The following is a 23,621-nucleotide window of genomic DNA, read 5'->3' as shown; positions in this document are numbered from 1 at the left end:
GCAGAAAAAAAAAATTCTGTCACAGAAGAACAGTATTACACAGCTTTTAAAAATACAGAATTGGAGCCAGGCAGTGGTGACGCACGCCTTTAGTCCCAGCACTCGGGAGGCAGAAGCAGGCAGAGCTCTGTGAGTTGGAGGCCAGCCTGGGCTACAGAGGGAGATCCAGGACAGGCACCAAAACTGCACAGAGAAACCCTGTCTCAAAAAAAAAATACAGAACTGGGCCGCGTGGTGGTGGCCCATGCCTTTAATCTCAACACTCAGGAGGCAGAGGCAGTGGTCTACAGAGCTAGTTCCAGGACAGCTAGGGCTACATAGAGAAATCCTGCCTTAAAACAAACAAACAAACAAACAAAAAAGAGAAGATGGATAAAAATTTCTGATTTTATTTGGCAAAGTAAGATTTTTGAGTAACATGCCATTTTCTATCTTTTTGATTATTGTTCCTATCTCTGCTTTTTATTTTCTTTATACTTACATCCCTCCTTCTCGCCCTCCTTTCTCCCTTCCTCTCCCTCTGTCACTCCTGGCTACCCTGGAGCTTGCTATATAGACCAAGCTAGCCTTGAACTTACAGAGATCTGCCTCCTGCCTCCTGTATTGGAATTAACAGTGTATGCCACCATGTCTGGCAATATTTCTCCTGCTTGTAACAAAATATACTTTGCTAAATCATTCTAAAACTTGTGAAAACACTCAACTTATGCTTAAGCAATTGGAACTATTTCAGGATTTTTGGACTAGCCAGGATTTGAAATTAGAGATGAAATTGATTTTTTTTTTTCTGGAAAGAGGTCCATGAAAAGCTAGGACATTTCTTGGGGACATTACTCTAACGCTGATTGTAAGTCACAGGTAGGAGTGCCAGATTGACTTCAAAAGCACTTCAACAGCTTTTAAACACTTGGACACTTAAACTGTTCTCTGACCTGCAGTATACTACCTACAAATTCAGGTTTGAAATAGGGGACTGTACTTTGCCAAGATGTTTTTCACCTCTAAAACTCTAGGACCTTATTCACATCGAGAACAAATGTGAAATGCTGTGGTGTTGCTCACACGATGCTGGTCAATCCTGAGCATTTATTATTCTATAGGTTTTGTGTGTTTTATTGCAGTTTACCTGACTCCAATACAGACTTATGTATTAACCCACTTATTGGAGTTACTGGCATTGTAGGTTAGCCTGTCGGTTGGTAGGTAGGTAGGTCTATCTATTGTGTGTGTGTGTGTGTGTGTGTGTGTGTGTGTGTGTGTGTGTGCGCGCACATGAGTGTGGTGTATACATGTGTACACATTTGTGTACAGTTGTGTAGGGTGTCAGGTGTCCTGCTCTATTAGTCTTCCACCCTGTTCCCTCGAGATAGGGTTTGTCATGGAACCTGAGCTAGGTTGGTAACCAGCAAGCCCAGTGAACCCTTTCTCTGCTCTCCACCCCCATAGTGCTGGGGTTGCAGGCACACAGCCAGGCCTGACCTATTTATTACATGGGTGTTGGGATGTAAATTCAGTTCCTTGTGCTTGTGCTCAAGTGCTCTTACGCTCTGAGCACTTATATCTCCAAACTCATGATTGGTTGATTTTTGGAGCCAGGGGCTCTCAGGAGGCCCAGCCTGGCCAAGGATAACCTTGAATTCCTGGTCCTTCTGCCTCTGCCTCAGCTGTGCTGGGATTGCGGGTGTGGGCTCCCATGGCCAGCTTGTATGGCTTTTAGTTGATGATTTTACATGGTAATACTCTGATTTTGGCTACAGTTTTTTTAAAGGTTTTAGCAAATTTCCAGTGTTTTTGTTTGCTTGTTTTACATGTAAGTTCTAGTTTCCTGGGAGGAAGCGAGCTTTTGTGACTAATCGTAGTAAGGACTATAGTTTTTCTTCCAATGTCTTTCTTTGTTGCCATTGGTTGCTGAGACAGGATCTCCTTGTGTAGCCCAACTCACAATGTAGTTCAGGCTACCCTTGAACTCCTTCCTGGTCCTCCTATCTCAGTCCTCCTGGTCGATCGCCTCACTCTAACATCTTTCCATCTAAAGCAAAGTGGCAGGAATAATACAGAAGTGTACCTTTTGATTAGACTCTACCTGATAACATTTCCACATGTGCTTTCCCCTTTTCTGGGCCAATTCTTTCCTCCTCATCAATCATTTGAGAAGAAGTTGTGGAGTCTCACTGGTTTCTTGCAACTACCTTAGCCTGTGTCTCCTAAGGACAAGAACTTTTTTCGATAGAACCTCAGTGGTGTTATCACAGCATATTTCAATCTCCTCAATTGTTTTCTCAAATGATCATTTTGGAGCTAAAACTGATGGGAGTTGGTGTCATATTTCTTGTGGCTATATTGAAAAATGATTTTAATTACTACATATAATCCAAATATCAGTAGATTCTAGAAGAGATGTTTTATATACTATACTTACTTCATATCATGGGGCACATATGATGTGTAAAAGTATAACAAATACATAATACATGAATTCTAAGGATCAGGTTTAAAGTAGTCTAGGCCATGTCTAGTTTATGTGGTGTTGGGGATGGAAGCCAGGGTTTCATGCATGCTACCTAAGCAAGCACTCTACCCACTGAGCTACATTCCCAGCCCACAGGATTTTTTCCTTCAGGCATTCCATGCTATTGATTCTGAGCAGAATAACATGGTCACAGAAGCCGCAGGTGCCGAGAGTCTTCCTGAGGGGGTAAAAAAAATAAATGAAGTCTGTCCAAAGATCAAGCAACTGAGCAGAGAGGTGTTGCCCAACCTTTGCCTCTCCATTTTTCCATTACCAGCCTTGTACCTGTCATTCTTTCCCCTTCTCTCATTTCAAAACACACTCTTTTGAACACACCCTGCATTTATGGCATGTTTCCATACATTGTTAGTTAATGTTTCATGAGACTATTAGTGGATTTTTGTTTCTGACTGCTGGGTTACCCTTGTGCTAAGATAAAGGTAAAAATAAGACACGCGAGAGAACACTGGAGGCGATGAGCACGAAAATCTGAGAAGAAGCCCAGGGTATTTTTCCAGTTCTGTTAGTGTTTGCTCCGAGCCTGAGTTCTGACAGGCAGCACTGGGCCATTTTTAGCAGAGGTCTTCCTTCCCTTGAAATGAGGGATGTGTAGCCTCAATGACTTTCGGCCTATGTGGTGCACACCTGGAATCCCAGCACTTGGGAGGTGGAGAAAGGGAATCAGAAGTTTAAGGTCCTCCTCTGCTACATATAGGGAGTTTGAGGCCAACCTGGGCTACATGAGACCTTGTCTTAAAAAAATCCTTTTGTATTACTAATTGTATTAGTGTTACTAATGACCAAGTCCCCACAAAACAAGGTGGATATGAAATGCTATTGTATGTTATCTTTTTTACTTTGAAATTTAAAATACCCTGAACTCATCCTTTCTAAGGAACTTAATTTTAGTTATTTAAAAGGATAACTTAATTTTAGTTGTCCTTAAAAGTGACAGCACACCTGTCCCCCTTACTTGGCCTTTATGTGGTGCCTGCCCTCCCTGGACCATCAGAGTTCATTTTCTTTTCTCCTTCCAGCCTTGGCCTGGAGTGTGTATCTCCTGTCTGTGCTAGTCTTCAGTTCTGAGTCCCCAGAGGTGTCCGCATAGGAGCCAATGCCTACTGAGGGCTGTGGTTGTGGTTTGTTTTTATACGACAGGCACTCAACTTCTATAGCCCCCTGAAATCATTGTAGCAACATTCTGAAATGGATACTGTTCCCTTTGGGACAGCATTGGATTCCTGTTGCTGCTTTGTTAAGTTCTCACCAACACAGTACCTGGGACAACTTGCTCCCTTTTGTAGGTCAGAAGTTTAAAATGGGTTGACAGGACGTGTTCCTTCTGAAGTTCCAGGAGAGACGGCTTAGGTTTTCACCTTCTGGAGGCTGCTTGGTCATGGATACACTCTCCATCCTGAAAGTCAGAAGCTTGGCATCATCCAGTCTGTCTATCATTTCACCTCTGATTCTGACCTTCCTTCCTCTCTCAAGGTCCCACATGATTATGTGGGTTTATCCTCATAACCCCGAAGAAACATCTGTGCCAGGGGTGAATTCCTTAGAAATGCTGACTTCATCCCGCCTCTCCTCTCTCCAGCCTATGGGATGCCTTCTGTCTGATCATGACACAGCAAGAAAGCCCCCTCCCACTTCCAGGAACTTTAACATAATCCCATTTGTAAATTCGAATGTCACAAAAGGTCCACATGTTCTTCGGGGCTAAGAACTAGAATGTGAACATCTTTGGAGGAGTATGGGAAATGAATTAACAATATGTAGATGATTTATTTGGTAAGGAGAGCATATTCATTATAGGGCAATAAGGAGAATTGGAGCATGTCTCAAATCATGGCATCTTTGATGAAGTAGGGAGAAAGCCTCTTTAGAAATGGAATGAAGAAGTGGTCTGTGTATGGGAGTGTGGTGGGGGAACAGGGAGTGGAGGGGCCATTGGCATTGGACTTGCCTAGCTGAGTAGAAAGTGCAGGTTTGAATCTATGAGGAAAGTCCAGCTTGCTAGGTCATGCATGAGGTGAGGAGACCTGAGGGCCACTCAAGAGGGTTCCTTTGATTTGCAGTGACAGAGACTGCTGGAGCAAGTAGCAGGACAGTGTTAGGTAACTTACTAATGACGTCAAGTTGGTTCCTAATTCTATGCACATCTTCAACAGGACTCATAGAGAATCCAAATTAGAGTAAGGCTTAAAAAAAGGGAGAGACGCCAATCCAGCACGGAGCAGAGCAGGGATCTCGTGAGTTCGAGGCAGCTGTCCAAGCGAGTTCAGGAAAGCGCAAGCTACAAGAAACTTTGAAAACCAAAAAGGGAGAGAGAACCCCAAGAACCCAGTGGACAGGAGGAGAGAACAGATTGGGGGATCTTTGTAAAGAGAACTTGAGGAACACACTAGAAAGTCTGGGCAAATCACTAGAAACCGGGCTAGGGATATAGCTCAGAGGTAGAGTGTTTACCTACCATGTATGAAACTCTAGGTTTAATTACTAGTCCTGTATAAAGGGAGACAACAACAAAAGCAAAGGGCTGACAAAATGGCTCAGTGGATAAAGGTGCTTGCTGCCAAGCCTGATGACCTGAGTCCTGTCCCTGGTAGTTACATGGCGGAAGGCGAGAACAGCTACTGAAAGTTGGCCTCCAGCCTCTACACACCCTCTGTGGCACACAAGCACCCTCTCTCAATCACACACAACAACACTCTAAATAAATGTATTTTTTTTTAATGAGGAAGAGGAGGAGGGAGTGGAAAGGGTCTTCTGGGAGTAGATGTTCCGGTTTTGTCCAAGTGAAATATTCAGATAAGGAACCAGTTCCCAGGATGCAGTCAGGGAGGCCCCATGCACACTGCCATTAAGGAATTTCATCATTGATAAGAGACTCGGACTTCCATACACTTGGTTTAAGGTACCCTGGGACGCTGAAGGACTTGAACTCATTACACTTTTATCGAGGTTGCAGAATATCTCAGTCAAGGTTAATTAGTGCCTTTGTTATCCTTGTGCGGTGCCTTTACATCTCTCAAAGCTTTATAACTTATTGATCTTTAAAAAAATTTTTTTGTATGCTATATGGCTCTGTTTCAAGAAAGGACAGAATGTGGGGGTCAGATCCCAGCCAATAGTGGGGTCAAGGAAATAGTTTTGCAAAGGAAGAAGCTTTTTCCTTTCAGATGCAAAAACTGAAATGTTGGGGATAAATATAAAGGCACTTGGGGTTCACTAACCACTTGACAGTGATAAAATTATCATGCTTTCAAACCATGTTGCTCTCTTCTCTTAGACTTTTTGGGTCTGTTTGTTGCCTAATTAGGTTGCTTGTATAACCTGAGAGGCCATCACTTGCCATCTCCCCGGGGCCCCCCCCCGCCCCATTTTATCTCTTTTGAGACAAGAGTCTCATGTAGCTCAGGCAGGTGTAGAACTTGCTATGTATCACAGCCATGCCCTGGTTTATGTGGTGCTGGGGCTCAAACCCAGCAAATCTTGCATGCTGGGAACAGAACCTGGGTCCTTTGCAAGAGTAACCAACACATGCTCTTAATTGCTGACCTCTCTCTCTGGCGTTCTCCCATTCTGTTCTTAATTGTTTTTTACTCTGTTTTCAATAGTTTAGACCAATATATTTCTTGATTACCATAGTCACTAATAACTGAAGCAGTTTACCTTCAAAGACTCTAGGTAGTCGGACCCTATATAGTAAATAAAGGTGAACTGCCTGAAGAATTGTAGTGCACCTCTGACAGGAACCCAGGGGAGTTTATCACCATATTTGGAACTTGAATGGAACCTAAATGGAAGCCAAGGCTCTGACTAGACATAGAACTGCTTAATAGTCTGTGGCAGCTCTTGTGAACTTACCTACCTTTTCTTAGAAAAGGCACACAAGGAGCGGGCATTTCTAAGTAGCTTGGCTTCCTAAGCTGGAGGCTGCCTTCTCTCGCTTCACTCAGTAACACTCTAGCCTCACTTGCCAGCCAAAGAAGATAGGGAGGACATGCTAGGAGTTAAGGCAATTCAGAAATCAAGCACGACTTCCAGCAGGAAGTAGAATCCATTTTTCCCCAGCCCTCTCCCTCAGTGACTCTTGGAGTTTGCCCGGGTCCCAGGGTTCAGTGGGCTCCACACATTTTCTGGGGCACCAATAAAATCAAATATTTTCTTAGAAAATCATCCTTTAGGAAATTCCAGTTGTCAAGGATTCCTTTAGAGCTGTATGTGACTTTCAGGGCGTGTGTGGGAGTGTAAGCAATCTTCTATGAGAAACCTGAGCAATTTTATTACAACAGGTTGACTTTAGCCAACTACACTCTGATCTAACATCTTAAACAACAACAACAACAACAACAACAACAACAACAATAGCAAAAACATTGCTGGGTGTGGTGGCACAGGCCTTTAATCCCAGCATTCAAGAGGCAGAGCCAGGCCAATTTCTATGAGTTCAAGCCAGCCTGTTCTATATAGTGAGTTCCAGGACAGCCAGAACTACATATTGAGACCATGTCTCAAAACACCAAAAACCAAACCAAAACTAGCCAAAAAACAGGAAAAAAAACAATGAATCATAGTGAACAGAACTGAAGAAAAGGAATTACTAGGCTAATGAAAACAGATTTTATTCATAGACATCTTTCTGAGTTTTTGTGGTGTGACTCAACAAATCTGAAATTGTTCTCTTGGGGTTCGTTCATTCAGCTTGTTCCTTCATTCATTCAGCTTGTTCCTTCAGTTCTTTTCTACTGGTTGGAAAGCCCACTGGTAAGGAAACATAACAACTGCCCTTCTCATACAGAAGCACGCAGCAGACAGCTGAGAGCAGCCCAGTGAGGAGAGGAGAAAAGGCCTTGTGCAAGGCCCCAGCCAGAGGCCAGGGCTCCTTGATACTGGGTGGCTGAGCTACCCAGATATCTCAGAGTTTACAAGGGTTTCATTTAGGACAAGGTGGTCCAGAGGGGTTAATTAATGGGACTTGACAGATTAGATATGAAGAAGAGGGAGAGGTCAGCAGCATTGCTAGGTTTTTGACTCACAGGATGTATAAGAATAGAGAGAGGACAGGAGAGGAGAGGGAGAGAGTGTGTGTATGTGTGTGCTTGGTATGTGTATGTGTTTGTGTAGCTGTATGCACATATGCATACAGCATGTTAAGGATAGAGATTGATGTCTGGTGTTTTTCTCAAGGGTTCTCTTATTTTTTGAGACACAGTTACTCACTGAACTTTGAGCTAATTGATTTGCATAAACTGGTTGGCAGTGAGATCACTGGGGTTATACATATGTACATGTGAACAACCACATCTGACTTTTATTGGGTACTAGGGCTCTTAACTCAAGTCCTCATGCTTGCATGGAAGGCACTTTAATCATCTGAATTATCTTTCAAGGTCTCCTCTCATTGTTTTTTCTTTTCTTTTTTCGAGACAGGGTTTCTCTGTGTAGTTTTGGTGCCTGTCCTGGATCTCGCTCTGTAGACCAGGCTGGCCTCAAACTCACAGAGATCTGCCTGGCTCTGCCTCCTGAGTGCTGGGATTAAAGGTGTATGCCACTACACCTGGCTGTTTTTTCTTTTTTGAGGTGGGTCTCATGTATCCCAGGGTGGCTTGGAATTCATTATGCAGCCAAAGATGATCTTGAACTTCTGATCCTCCTGCCTCTTCTTCCCTAGTGCTGGGATTGGATTGTAGGTGTTTACCACCATGTCTGGTTTATGAGGTACTGGAAATCAAACCCAGGCCTTTGTGCATGCTGGGCAAGTGCTCCACTAGTGGAACTATATCAGCCCTCTTTCTTCCTCTTTCTTTCCCTTCCTCCCTCTCTGTCCCTCCCTCCCTCTATTTCTTTCTCAGTGTCTTACTATGTAGCCAGAGCTGGCCTCGAACTCACAGAGATCCCCTTGCCTCTGCCTCCCTAGCACTGGGATTACAGGTGTGCGCCACCATTCTGTTATGAAGTTCTAGGGATGAAACCCAGGGCTTCATACATGCTAGATAAGAATTCTACTAACCAAGCCACATACTCACCCCTGATAAACTGTTTTGTAAATAACTTGAGTGAAAGATGAGAGCTTGTGGTAAGAGGTTTATACAGTTCGGGAAGGATGTGACAGGTGGCTGATTTTTATCAGTCGTCCTGGAAGGACTGATCAGACACAGTACTTGAGGGAATATTTTCCCGACAACTGTTCCTCTAAAATTAAAGCTGAAAATATGGGAAACTACATTCTCGCAAGATGGTAAAACTGGATGTGTTTTGTTAAAGGTAATTGACATGCCCGAACACAACCCTGGTGATTTGGGAGGAACAATGAGACTGGGATTAAGACGAACCGTTTTCACAACTGAAAATTCCATACTGAGTAAGTATCCCAGAGTTTTGATTTTTATAAGCCACTAGGGGGTGGTTCATATGGCCATGCCAGGACCTGTCCCTTAGAGCATGCTCAACCGTACCCTTTTCAGCAGTTCTCCAGCTACCCTCTCACCCAGTCATCTGCTCTTGCTGACCTGCCACTTGAAGCATTCAATCTCTCCCCATTCAAGGTCCTTTCGAAGAGTATTGGTTGTGCATAAAATAACCCACTGAGCAGTGTCCCAGAGAGCAAATGATAATGGGTGCTATACCACGTTTGTCCTGTCCCTGCTCAAGTTCTCTTGAGAGCACTGATGTGAATTCCAGGGTTTTTTGAGTTCATGGACCTACATTGAAAATGGCTCCCTCTTTCCTTGTTTCCTTTTTGCCCGTTTGAGCCAGTGTTCCATGTGTGTGCTGTGCCAGAACCTAAATGAACATATTTTATCTTTCCACAATGTTAGCATTTATTGAATAGCAAGATTTAGCAGTATCAATGGCAGAAATCCATCATGAAATTTACTTATGCCTACTTTGGTGGCTTGGCTGAGGTGAATGCAAGTTGTTTTTTTATTCTAGTCTTTTTAAGATTTTCATTATTATTATTATTATTATTATTATTATTATTATTATTTTGAGACAGGGTTTCTCTATGTAACAGCCCTGGCTCTTCTGGAACTCACTCTGTAGACCAGGCTGGCCTCGAACTCACAGAGATCTGCCTGTTTTTGCCTTCCGAGTGCTGGGATTAAAGGCATCTGCCACCGCCACCTGGGCTGATTTATTTTTAATTACGTGTATGAGTATGTACATGTGTGAGTGCAGGTGCCCCTGGCAGCCAGAAGAAGAGTCAGATCCATTGGAACTGGAGTTACAGGTGGTTGTGGACTGCCTGATATGGGTGTTGAAAACCGTTGGATCCTCTGCAAGAACAAGTGCTCTTAACTGCGAGCTCTCTCCATGCCTCTCTATGCCAATCTTAATTACTGATATTAATTCTCATATCATATAGTACACAGTAAATATATCTGTATATCTCTATATGCATATATGGGTCACAGAAGAAATACAAGTTGAAGAGGCTGCAGCAAAGTTGAAGAGGTTTCAGAGTGGGCTGAAAAAGTCTGTATAGATAAGACAACGAAACAGACCAGTGCCATGAGGGAGCTGCTGGTAGAGCTGCTGGATGGTCGGCATTGGGAACTAAGCTACAGAATTCAGCCAAGAGGTGAAAAGGTCAAACGGGTCCAGAGCAGGAAACAAAGCAGGAAGTGGGTCAGGAGCTGATCCAGGTCTAGATGGGTGAACAGGTAGATGGGCAAGCAGTTGAGTAGGCACCATCAACAGTGAAGGACCAAGTGGAGTCAGGGAGTCATTGGCCTTTGATGATAGGTTAGCATGCAGCCATGCCATGGCAGTGTTAGGTGCCCATCACTTTAGAGGGTCTAGGTGAGGGAATTATGCTTTCCACAGTCTGATGTGTCTGATAAGTTCTTAGGCTTGGTTCCCTGATATGATTTTAATACACCCATGTGCCCCCACAGTTTTAGGTTTCCTCAATAAACTTATAGGATGGCTGTCTATCTGTTTCTCAGAATAAGTCATATGTCAGTCTGTACTGAATAGTTTGGGCCTGAAAGGTGATGGATACAGTTGATGGAGCCACCCAGGAGCTGCAGCCATCCTTCTTCAAAATGGAGTTAAAAGCTGCTTGTAAAATTACAGTGCACAGCCTGTAAAACCAGTTGATCCAATGCGGAATAACATAGAGTAGGGTGTATTCTGATCTCCGCACTGGGTTTCATTATCATGTAGTTCAGGCTGGCCTGCATCTCTGAATGCAGCTGAGGTAGGTTTTGAAGTCCTGATCTGTCTGACTCCACCTCAAAGTGTGCCAGCACACCTGGCTTCTGTTTCATGGGTTTGTGTGTGACTGGCTTTATTTAGTTGCGCATTCATGAACTTCCTCTTGAGAGGAGGGTAGTTCTGTGTCTACTAAGTCTAGGAGTCTGGAGAGATCACTCAGTGGGCAAAAGCACTTCCTACCAAGCTTGATGACCTGAGCTTGATCCTGAGACCCACATTATTGAAGGTGAGAACTGACTCTCACAAATTGTCCTCTGAGCTTCACACACACACACACACACACACACACACACACACACACACACACACACGCAGAGAGAGAGAGAGGCAATCTAGAAGAATTAAAAAATAAATAAATAGCCTGGCAGAGACAGGCAGGTCTCTGAGTTCAAGGCCAGCCTGATCTACAGAATGAGTTCCAGGACAGCCAGGGCTGTTACACAGAGAAACCCTGTCTCGAAAAACCAATAAACAAACAAACAAAAGGTTTCTGTCCCTCCAGTAAAATAGTCTCTGCATGGGGAGAGAGAACAACTTGGCTTGCTATCTGATATTTGCTGATTTTCCTGATCCTCACAGGGTTAATTATTATTTCTGTGGACCTTGTTTCATAGATTATCATATTATGTGAGAGTAACTTCATGTTAACAAAACCCCGGAGCCCATAATTTAATTTACTGAATGTATCTTGAGGGCCTGTCCTGCACATAGGCACCATGCTGGATTCTGCAACTATAACAGGACTGGACAGGAAGCAAGCCTGTCTTCCCAGGGCCTCAGAACAAGTGAGAAAAGAATGAATGGGAAGGACAAGGTGCGGCAGGGCCTGGGGAACTCTGGTATCCAGAGTCATTGCCAGGAAGTTACAAGAATACCTTCTGGGGCAGAGGATGTGGTTCAGTGGCAGAGCCCTAGCCCCACGTGTGTGACCCTGTGTTCCAGCCCAACATCATAAAAAGCAAGAGCTGGGTATGATGGCGCCTGCCTGTGATCTCAGCACGCAGAAGGTAGAGGCTGGAGGATTGAAGTCATATTCAGAACCCGAGACCCTATCTCAGCCCCCGCCCCCAAATAAAACAGCACACCTTCCTAACTCAAGGAAGAGTAAGATTGAAAATACTTTTCTGTGAGCCGGGCAGTGGTGGCACACGCCTTTAATCCCAGCACTCCGGAGGCAGAGGCAGGCGGATCTCTGTGAGTTTGAGGCCAGACTGGTCTATAGAATGAGTTTTAGGACAGGCTCCAAAGCTACACAGAGAAACCATGTCTTAAACCCCCCCCAAAAAAAAAAAAAAAAAAAGAAGAAAAGAAAAATACTCTTTCTTTCGTTTAAGGATGGTGTAAAGCTTGGGAAGAACATAGTGCTTCTTGGCAAGCTTGAAATGAGAAAGTAAGTAGACAAGTGGCCAGCCTTCCCTCCTTTCTGCAAGAGGCCATGGCCCTGCATGTTCCTTTACAGATGCCAAGAGCTTTCTCTTCGTGGCTCTTAGTGCTTCTTTGCCTTTTGGTTGTTTTCAAAGTCTTTGAACTTTGTTTTTGTAATTGTCTAAGTGACAAAAACCAAAATAGTTTGTGAAAAAGATAATCAAAATTATGTGTTGTAAAAGATTTGGTGATAATTGTATTAAACTTTTATAAACAAAACGTACTCAATATATTCTAAGATTTTTTTTTTTCGAGACAGGGTTTCTCTATGTAACAGTCCTGGCTGTCCTGGACTCAATTTGTAGTCCAGGCTGACTTTGAACTCACAGAGGTCCACTTTGAACTCACAGAGGTTCATCTGCCTCTGCCTCCCAAGTGCTGGGATCGAAAGTGTATGCCACCACTGCCTGTCTAGAATCTTTACCTTCTGAGACATCTCCATGGCTCTGAATTTTATGAAGCTTAAGCATAGCACCAAAGATAATTTTTTATAGAGATATAAGAACCATATGGAGCATATAATTCATCTGTTGTATACAGTTCGTTGGTTTTCATTGTTCTCATGGAGCTGTCCAGCCATCACTAGAGTATCCACAAAGATGTGCTACCACTCCCAGTTTCTACAGTGCTGGAGAGCACACCCAGGGAACTTACTCCCCAACTCAGCCACATCCTCAGGTCCTGAGTGCCTGAGTTTAACTTGTGCTTCTTTCTTTCCAAAAGGCAGGTGGCTTATGTGCCTGTGGTCTTTAGCCAGCCTCCCCCCCACCATTGAGACTCACTTCCTTGAGGTCTTTGGCAAGGGTTGTAAGGGATGACAACTCTCCCCATGGTTCTATTGAATGTCTTTTATTAACAAACAAACATTGTGTGGGCTTTGGCTCCCTAGTTGACAGATTTTGTAGGATCTTTTGTAGGATTGTTTTCGTAAGCTGGCACATTTATGTTGTAGGCTTCTTCTCTAGTCAGCACATTTTTGCAAGGTTGGTATGAGCAAGGTACATTTCTCTATGCTACCTGAAGAATTGTTTACCATTTTGAGCTGGGTGTAGTGGTATGCATCTTTAATCCTAGCAATTGGGAGCAGAGGCAGGTGGATCTCTGTGAGTTTGAGACCAGTCTAATCTACATAATAGTGAGTTCCAGGGCATCCAGGGCTACACAGAAAAACCCTATTTCAAAAACAAAACAAAATACAAACAACAAAATGATTAACCATTTTTGATAGAAATCATTTTTATGCTATTTTTTTTTTTTTTTTTTTTTTTTTTTTTAGAAAATTTCAATTTGATTTGTAGGCCTGTACTTACAGTGCTTTGTACTTAGGGAGAAGCAGGAACATAAAGAACTCTTTAATAAAAGATTGCCCTCAAGCAGAACAAAGCCTGAATACTTTTCTCTTGAGGGACAACTCGTGTTCTTCTTACATCATTTGTTAATCCAATAAGGGCTGTGAAAGCTGAATTTATTCTTTCTAAATCGAGGATTATATGTATAAATTTATTTGGACAAAGGTACCGGTAGTCGTCATTTACTTTGTTTATAAGAATTGTATTCACATGAGCTTGTTTTTAGAAGTTCTGTGTCCTGTGTGGATATGTCCTCTGAGATTGTTTTTTTGTTTTGTTTCCAGGGCTTTAGGAGATGAGAATGTAGCTCAGTTCATAGAATGCTTGCCTGTGATGTGTGAAGCCCTCCATCCCCTGCCTTGAATGAGCTGGGCCTCCTGGTGGGGGTGCATACTTGTAATCCCAGCACTGAGGAGGTAGAGGAAAGAGGATACAAAAATTCAAGGTCATGGCAGATAGTGGTGGCCCATACCTTTAATCTCAGCACTCTGGGAGGCAGAGGCATGCAGATTTTTGAGTTTGAGGTCAGCCTGGTCTACAGAGTGAGTTCCAGGACAGCCAGGGCTGCACAGAAAGACCCTGTCTCCAAAAATTAAAACAAAACAAAACAAAAGGCAAAAAGAAAAAAAATTCAAGGTCATACTTGGCTACACAGCAAGTGAGATCTGCCTGTCTCAAAGTGGGGCAAAGCCCTTAAATAGAAGGGCCAATGATGGTGTGTGTGAAATTGTCAAAGCTGGCTTAAAGGTCACTAAACATCAGCTGTTTCTCTAAACTGTTTTTGATGCTCTAAGTTTGTATATCTGTGGTCTTTTCTGAACTTTATCATGCTTAATCTCTATATTCTTTTATTGTTACCATAATTTCATGTATCTGGGTTTTGTGCCTTTTTAGATGTTTAGTATGTATATATATATATATATATTTTAAAATTTATTTTTTTTATTTTTTGAGAATTTCATGCATGAGTGCTGTATTCACATCATTTCACCTCTCTCAAATCCAGCTTCTCCTGTGTACTCCCCTCCCCAAATTCGTGACCTCTTCTTTGATTATTATTGCTGTGTGTGTGTAACCTACTGAGCCCATTTAGTGTTGCTTGTATATGTTTAGGGCTGACCACTTGGGATTGGATAACCTGTCATCAAGCTTTTCTTATAAAAAAAAATGATCTACCTTTTCTCAGCAGCCATGGTCTACACACACACACACACACACACACACACACACACACACACACACACAGAGTTTTTGTAGTTTTGAGCCGGAGTCTCATGTAGCCCACACTGGCCCAGAACTCACTATATAGGCAAAGAACACCTTGAACACCTGATCCTCTTGCCTCTGCCTCTCAGATTACTTGTCATTGTCCTTGTCTCTGTCCACCTTCTCCCACCCACCCAGCCCCTGGTAGCTCTTGTTCCTCAGGCTTGCTTTGAGCTCTTGGGTTCAGGCAGTCTTCTTGCCTCAGTCTTCTGAATGCTGAGGACTCCAGGTGTGTACCAGTGTACCTGGTACCCGGCGCCGGGCATACAGTGTTGAACTGAGTTAAGGAACCCGAATGTGCTGATTCATTTCCTACTGATAACCACTGCAGATTGGTTCCGGCATTTTATAAGACAAATGCTGACTGGGAGGGACATCTCCACACAAGCTTTTTCCTTGGCATGTTTCCTTAGGACAGATTTCCAGGAGTTGGATTATTAGGTCCAAGGCTATGAGCATTTATGACCGATAATTCTGCCAGACTGTTGAAAGAAGGGTGAGTAGGTCAGGAATGACATGAGCCACGCTGTTGTCCTCCATTCCGCAGTTCTCTGCTCTCATGATTCGGTCCCTTGCTCTGTTATCTTTATTGCTGCCTTTGGTTTTACAGTTCCCCACTGCTACACAGCCACCTTTCTCCCCTCCAGCTGTCGGTTTGCTAGAGTGTAGACTGCTTAGGTCTTCCTGTCCCCAGGTCTTTCACCCAAATCATCCAAACCATTGCTTGATACGTTTTTTTCTAAGAAAGGACCAGCCATCATGCTGTACAGGTAGGCAATATAACTTTATTGATGGACACTGAAGTTTAATCTCGTATCATCTTCTGAGTCTTTTGAAAAATTCCCCAACCATTTGAAATAAAGGAAGCAAACAAAGACGAGGAGGAGAGGTCATTGATGGTGATGGGCTGGGCCATGAGGTCGGCGGAATTGTGATCTGAACACGAAGCAGCACATGGTAGGGAGAGGAGTGAAAGATGGCATTTCCTCCCTTTCTGTCTGCTGTTAACCATCCTGTTAAGTGCAGAGAATAAAAACCAAGCCATTTAATACAGCGCCTCTATATTTTGGCAGAGGAAATGGTGGGCTGAAAGGCAAAAGGCCATCTGGGAGGTTGGGAGAGTCAGAACCAGGTCTGGTGACACTGTCCTTATGATGGCTTCTAGCCTTCTACTGAGAGTGCCCCTCTGGTCCTACGGTATCATTGTTAAAAAATACTTCTGAATGTGTGTGTGTTGTGTGTGTGTGTGTGTGTGTGTGTGTGTGTGTGTGTGTGTTTGGTAGAGGGGGTTGAACTTGAGCCTCAAGCAAGCACTTTGCCATTGGGCTACATTGCCAGTTCTTTTCACTTTTTTTATTTTGAGATGGGTGGTCTCATTAAGTTGCCCAGGGTGTCCTTAAATTCACTCTGTAGCCTATGTATGCCTTAAACTTTTTTTTTTTGGTGGGGGTATTTTCGAGACAGGGTTTCTCTGTGTAACAGTCCTGGCTGTCCTGGAACTCACTTTGTATACCAAGCTGTCTTTGAACTCAGAGATCTGCCTGCCTCTGCCTCCCAAGTGCTAGGATTAAAGGCGTATGCTGCCGCCGCCGCCGTTGCCGCCGCCGCCACCAAGCCTACTTTGATTGATTGATTGATTGATTTTTTATGATTATCTATACCCATTTTCTTTCTTTAGCATCAAAGCACATTTTTAAGCACACTAAACTTTTCAGATTTTTTTTCGGCCTGGACCTGACTTTTTGTGCTTCTACAGCCGTCTCCGACCTCTTGAACCAAACAAACTGCTAAGCAGAAGCTAGGCCTTCCACTTAGCACATGGCCTGGTGGCTGGCTCTGCCCCCTTCAGGTTGGTGAGAGTGGAGCCTCATGCCTGCGGGGCCTGGCCCCGAGCTGGTCTATCTGCCCCAGCTCTGGGAAGTTTCTGGGTCCACGCTGAGGTAGGTGTTTCTACTAGTCTCCTGCCACCGAGTAGCATGCCACGGCTCATAAGCCTCATTCAAGTGCTCAGTAGCAGGCCTCTAAAAGAGCCATGACTTTGCATGCCAGGAGCACCAAGCCTACTCAGAACTTTTTTTTTTGTCTGCAAATAATGACATGGAGATTTATTATTAATTTTAAAAGCTCAGCCTTAGCTTAGGCTTGTTCTCAACTAGCTCTTATAACTTAAATTAACCCATTTATATTAATCTATATTCTGGCACATGGCGTTACCTTTCTTTTGTCCTGTACCTCCTATTTCTTCTCTGTCTCTCTTTGGCTACTCCTGCCTTTCTTCTTCCCAGAGTTCTCTCTCTTCCTGGAAATCCCACCTATTCTCCTCCTGTCTAGCTATTGGCCATTTAGCTCTTTATTAAACCAGTCAGAAGGTTCCTTGACAAAGACACATCTTTACAGTGTAAACAAATATTCTGTAACAAATGGGAATCAGTTGGGCTGGGGTATAGCTCACTGGTGGAATATTTGCCAATCATGTCTGAGGCCCCGGTGAGCCTCTGCACTGCAGTGGGTTGGGGGTGAGGCTGGCTTGAGGGGAGCAGAGCAAATAACCTCTGTGTCTTACAGGTTCTCTCTCTTCCCTCTACTCCTGTTTTCTCTCTTTCTTAGATAAAGAGGCTCAGGGATATAACTCAGTGGTAGAGTGCTTGCCTAACATGCACATGGCTCTATCTTCAGCATCCAACAAACAAAATCCTTGAAAGATAACAAAGCACTACAATGTTTAAACAAAGCAGGGATAGTGTGTTTAAACTGTGATGTTTTATCCCTGAAAATTTGACACAATGGGCTGGAGAGGTGGCTCAGAGGTTAAGAACACTGGCTGCTCTTCCAGAGGAAATAGGTTAGATTGCCAACACCCATATGGTGGCCCACAATTGTCTCTAACTCCAGTTCCAGATCAGATGCCCTTCTGGTATCCTTAGGCACCAGGCACTCAAATGGTATACATTCAATGCCTGATAAATATGCAGGCAAAACACCTGCACCCATAAAATAAATTAAAAAATATGTAAAACTGACGTTAAAGCTGACCACAAAAACATACACTTAGGGAAAGGGAAGCTGCTTAGATATTGACAATTAATGAGTTGTTTCATAAAAGCGGAAGGAGTAGCGTTCAAGTTCAAAAGTAGCAAGGAAAGGAGAAGGCTGGAGGCAGGTCCTGATCCTGTCCTTTTGTTTCTTTCTTTGTGGTGCAGAGGAGACAAGTGTTATCCTTGAGATACACCGCAGGCCCGTGGGTTTGGGGGGCTGCCTTTCACTATATAGCCCAGGCTTGTCTGGATCGCTCCATCCTGCCCTCACCTCCAGGGGGGGGGGGGCTGGGGGTTCTAGGTGTGTGCTGCTATGCTCAGCTCCTGACTCTGTACTTTGCATGTACCAGGAATGAAAGATGCCATGTGCAGCATTTCAGTTATTCCTCTCACACCCTAGGACCCGTGACCATTTTACATAGAACAGAAGCTTTGTCATCAAGGTCACTTCTTAGAGAGCCACTGACCCACTCTTGATCTCTACATGATATGGAATGGCTGGAACTTAAAGAGGAAAAATCCAAACAGTCCTCAAAGCTAAAAGTCCCTTTTGCTGATAGCAGGGGTCTCAGAAAGTAAGACCCTTCCCTGGGCTCCTTATGAAAGTGACTTTGGCTGGCCATGGTGGCGCAAACCTTTAATTCCAGCACATAGGAGGCAGGACTCTTGACTTTGAGGCCAGCCTAGCCTACAGAGTTCCAAAACAGCCAGAGCTATACAGAGAAATTTTATCTCGAAAAACAATAAACAACAACAACAACAACAACAAAAAGTTTCTTTGTCTGCAAGGGAGGCACACAAGTGCTGGATGAATATTGGATAGAGGGCTTGAAATAGCTCATTTGGTAAAGCGCTTGCCTTGCAAGTATAAGTGATGGCCCAGTGAAACCACTGCAGTGGACCACTCCATGGGTAGAAGGAAAGGTTTATTGGGGACCGAAATGCCAAGGCTAGGGAGTCGGGTGTGGTGAGAAACAAAATGATGGAAGAGCAAGTGGATTTTAGATGACAGGATAACTGGAACCTGTTGAGTCTGTATCATGTTACTTGTCTATTTGTTTTCAGGGCTATTTGGCACTGGACAAGCAATTGTTGTGCTCTTCCTGGAGAAGTCCATCTCTCCCGCTCCCAGCTTTCCTCAGTCTTTGTAGGGTTGGGGCAGTGGGCTTTCCCCCATCCAGTTGGACATGTTCATTATTGTCATCCTTGTTCAGCTCACATTTGGACAGTTGTGTAGTAGGACTTAATGAGTATAATTTCTGATATTACTATTTTTAAAATTTAATTTTATGTGTACGAGTGCTCTTCACTGCTGAGCCATCTCACCAGCCCCTAAGCTCATTCTTAACACAGAAGTTTAAAGATATCACCATGGGCTGCTTTTCTGAGTTTATTTCTACTAGATTTGTAAGCAATCAAGAAAGATTTTATATGCATAAAATAAAAATTCCAAACAGCTGGATGTGGTGGCTCAAACCAGTAATCCCAGCTACTCCAGAAACAGAGGCAGGAGGATCATAAATTCAAACAGAGCAAGTTTAAGGCCAGCCCAGGGAATTTAGTGAGACCTTGTCTCAAAGACTTTGCTTAAAAAGTAAGACTGACAACGACAGTGTAGCTCAGTCAGTGATAGAGCACTTCCCCAGTGTATGCAAGGGCTTGGGTTCAGTGTTCAGTACCAATAAATAAGTAAATACCAAAATCTCCAGAAAGGTCCTGTCATACACTATGTACATTATGTATGCATGTTTCATTTATGCCTCACAAATCTGTCACTACCTACTGCGTGCTAAGTGTCGGTCTTAAGAATCAGACAGATCCCTATTTTGTCTTTTACCACATAGAACTTATGCTCTACATCCTTTCCTTCTGTTTCTATTTCATTATCTAGAAATAACAGTAACAGTTATAGATTTGATTTCTTAACTGTTCTAATACTTGCATCTATTTAATCCTCACAATGACCCTATAAAGTAGGGATAGTCAGTTATAATTCCCATTCCACAGATGGGGAAAACTGAGGCATTGAGGCTGGATCATTTACCCAAGACACACATCTGTTAATGGTGTAGAGGGATTTAAAGCCATTCAGTCTGGCTTCAGAGTCTCTGTCTCCTCCTCCTCCCTCCCCCTTCTTGTCACCTGTGAGATAGACACCTTAGCAAATACAGACTGCCTTAAGCTAGATAATAGTTCATAAGCCATGCAGTTTCTGAAGTTCACACAGAGTTGGCATAAAGCCTCCTTCCCTGCTTTCCAACTGTGTATCACTGTGCTGATTCCCATTTTCATTTAATTTTTATGAACCAGTAGTTTTAATACAAAGGAGGTTCTGAATTCCCCACCCTTTGGCAGTACATCAGATGGAGTTCCCAAAGGTGCCTTTTGCCCCAACTCTCCCCACTTTTCTCTAAAACACTTTTTTTGGAGTTTTTGAAACAGGGTTTCTCTGTGTAGCCCTGGCTGTCCTGGAACTCCCTCTGTAGACCAAGCTGGCCTTGAACTCAGAGATTTGCCTGCCTCTGCCTCCTGAGTGCTGGATTATAGGTGTGTACCACCACCACCTGGCTTCTCTAAAACACCTTCACTATTCACTGTTATTCATTTCATCACCATGTATATGGGCAGAATTGCAGCTAGAAGCTTGATTATGATCTTCACTCACACAGTGGCATATAATTGGCATTTTTTTTGTCCCCAGTCAAAAGCTCAAATGAAGTCACAAGGCATTAATTTGGTCTTTCTCAGTTGAGACTTCCTAAATCCAGCTTCATGTTGTCTGAGAGTGTATACCACTCTGTCTACTGAACAGAGCATGGCTCCTGATTCTGGTAGAGCTTGACAGTGACTCCAGCACTTTTTGTCCTTTGGTGCATGTTGGGATCTGTACCATGAGGATTGATGCTGTGGAGATAGTCACTGCTTTCTTAGTGTGTTCCAGCAATGTAACCTAGTTGAGTGGAGTTGGCGGATGGAACTGGCTCTATCCATTTGGTCCTGTAGTCACTGAGCATCCATCTTATAGGTTGCTGTGCCCAAGGTCTTGCTGAAGGTGCTGCTCTGAGCTGTGGTGGCTGTTTATGTGCCTCTTGGCTTGATTTGCAGCCACGCACTCCTGATTAAGAAGCATAGGTAAATGGGGTGATATTTAAGCCACCAGTCTTAACGCTTAGCTTGTTAAATAACGCAACAGTGAACATCTTTGTGGTTAAATCTTTGTCTTTATTTCACCCCCCCCCCACACCCTAAACCTCTGGCAGTACTAGGGAATCAAACCTAGAATCTGTCTCTTAGAGTTGTGGCGAGCATAAGTGTGTGTGTGTGTGTGTGTGTGTGTGTGTGTTCATGTTTGTGTGTGTGTGGGTACATATGTGCCATACTGTGTGTGTGTGTGTGTGTGTGTTCATGTTTGTGTATGTGGGTACATATGTGCCATACTGTGTGTGTGTGTGTTTATATATGATTATGTTTGTGTGCACATATGTGCCACAGTGCATGTATAGAGGCCAGAGAACTTTTGGTTCTATTCTGGCCTTTGACTTCACGGAGGAAGGTCTCTCTTATTTCAGTTGTGCTGTGTACTCCAGGCTACCTGGCTGGAAAGCTTCCAGACAGTTCTCCTGTCTCCTCCACCCCCCACATCTTGCTGTAGGAATGATGGAATTACAGATGTGCACCACATTTGGTGTTTTACATGCGTTTTGGGAACTGAACTTGGGTTGTCAGGCTTTTGAGGCAAATGCTTACATGTGCTGAGCCATCTCCACAGCCAAAACCAGGATCATGCCAAATTAGCACTCTAGCACTCACACACACCACCACTGAGCTACACTCTTAGTCCAGAAGTCGAATTTTAGGGTCAAAGTATATTTTTAAGGTGGAATATGCAGTAATGTGGACAGTAGGTATCTTAGTTAGGGTTTCTATTGCTGTGATGAAACACCATGACCAAAAATCAAGTTGGGGAGGAAAGGGTTTATTTGGCTTACACTTCCACATCACAGTTCATCACTGAAGGAAATCAGGACAGGAACTCAAATGGCAAGATCCTGGAGGCAGGAGCTGATACAAAGGTCGTGAAGGGGTGCTGCTTACTGGCTTGCTTCCCAGGGCTTGCTCAGCCTTCTTATAGAATCCAGGACCCAGTCTGGGCCCTCCCCCCATTGATCACTAATCGGAAAAAAATGCCTTACAGCTGTATCTCAAGGGGGCATTTCCTCAGCTGAGGCTCCTTCCTCTGATGACTCTGTAGTTTGTATCAGGTTGACTCACCAAACCACCCAGTACAGTAGGGTAAGAAACTATGCAGGTGGCTCTGGGGATGTGACTCGTTTGATAGAGTGCTTCCTTTGTATGCACAAAGCCCTGGGTTTGATCCCCAGTACCTCATAAAAATTGGGCATAAAGGCTGGGGAAATGGTTCCGTGGGTACAGTTCTCCTTGTAAGCAGGAGAACCTGAGTTCAGATCCTCAGCAGCATATAAAGAGCTGGGCATGGTGGTGTGCTCTTGTGATCTTAGCATTGGGTAAGCAGGGACAAGAGAATTGCTGCAGGGATTTCTACCAGAAGACAAGAAAATCTAAATTGTTCCTTGGAGTCTGGTCCTTTCTGACTCTGTTGGAGACTACAGAGGTTTCCTCTACACTCTTGCCATGGATGTATGCTTCTGAAGTTCATCACTCAGTGTTGATTTCATTCTTGTGTCTTCACAGAGAAGCTTTATGGTGATGTCCTTATATAGAAGAAAGACACAGGCATCGTTATGAGGTACGTCTTTCATCTGAATTGCTGAGGTATGTGGGTACTTGGTGCAATGAAACCCAGCAATTGTAAGAGGGCCCTTTGGGGAAAGTGTCCAGCTTCGTAACATCTGTAGGTAAGGCTGCTAAATTTCCCTAGCATCTCTCACTTTTAGAGGAAGCTATTGTGATAAAAGAGTAGATGATGGCAGAGCATCAAAGAACCTGAATGCAAATAAACAGACACAGCAAAAAGACTACCCTAGACCCAAACAAGCTCACCATTCCTCCTTAACCTCTGCCTCTTGTTTCTCAGGTTTGAGAAAGGTAGGTAACCTCCAGCAAGGAGCTAAATGCTTCCGGCCCAGGAAGGAGTTTCTGGATCTTGTATGGTGCATTGGAGCTCTCAAGAACCTCTTCCGATGCTCACATTGAGCTTGAGGCTTAGTGTGCTATGCCGAAGAGGAGTTAACAGCTGAGACTGCAGCAGGCAAAGCATGGCATGTGGAACTGTGGATGGTCATTCTGGGATTAGTCAGCCAATCATGATGGGTTTGGCTTGGAAGACTAGGAATCTCTGCTTGTTGTTGATTCAAACCAATTGACCAATAAAGACATTTATTAGCTAGGTCACAGGCAGACTGGAAACATGGTACAACCAGGACTCCTGTTGTCTCCATGGTTCTCCTGGCCTCCCTTTTCTGTCTGATTTGCCCAGAGTGGCCTGTCTCATCATTGTTAGATGGTTGCCAGCAGCAACAGAAGTATCACAGAACTTTCCTTTAGTATGATTTTTTTGTTTCTTTTAGTTTTGGTTTTTTTTTGAGACAGGATCTTACCATGTAACTCTGGCTGGCTTAGAACTCCTATGTAAACTAGGATGGCCTCAAATTCACAGGGATCTGCCTGCTTCTTTCTCCTAGGTGTTGGGATTAAAGGCTTGTGCCACCAATCATTTTTTTGAGACACGGTTTCATGTATCCTAGGTTGGTCTTGAACTTCATATGTACATGAGGATGACCTTGAACTCTTGATCATCCAACGCTTACCTCCCCAGTGCTAAGACCACAC

General features: G+C 43.8%; 1 protein-coding gene across 1 annotated transcript in view; it reads left to right on the top strand.

Moving 5' to 3' along the window:
• Positions 1-23,621, top strand: part of Ctps2 (CTP synthase 2) — a 107,714-nt gene that overhangs the window by 55,686 nt on the left and 28,407 nt on the right. Inside the window, 3 exon segments of the mRNA XM_028887755.2 lie at positions 8,780-8,876; positions 22,524-22,538; positions 22,541-22,578. Of these exon segments, the coding sequence (XP_028743588.1) occupies positions 8,780-8,876; positions 22,524-22,538; positions 22,541-22,578 (150 nt within the window).

The sequence above is a fragment of the Peromyscus leucopus genome, chromosome X (genome assembly GCF_004664715.2).
Source record: "Peromyscus leucopus breed LL Stock chromosome X, UCI_PerLeu_2.1, whole genome shotgun sequence".
NCBI classification, from domain to species: Eukaryota; Metazoa; Chordata; class Mammalia; order Rodentia; family Cricetidae; genus Peromyscus; species Peromyscus leucopus.
The sequence above is the reverse complement of the archived record's forward strand: the minus strand, read 5'-3'. Positions and strand labels throughout refer to the sequence as shown.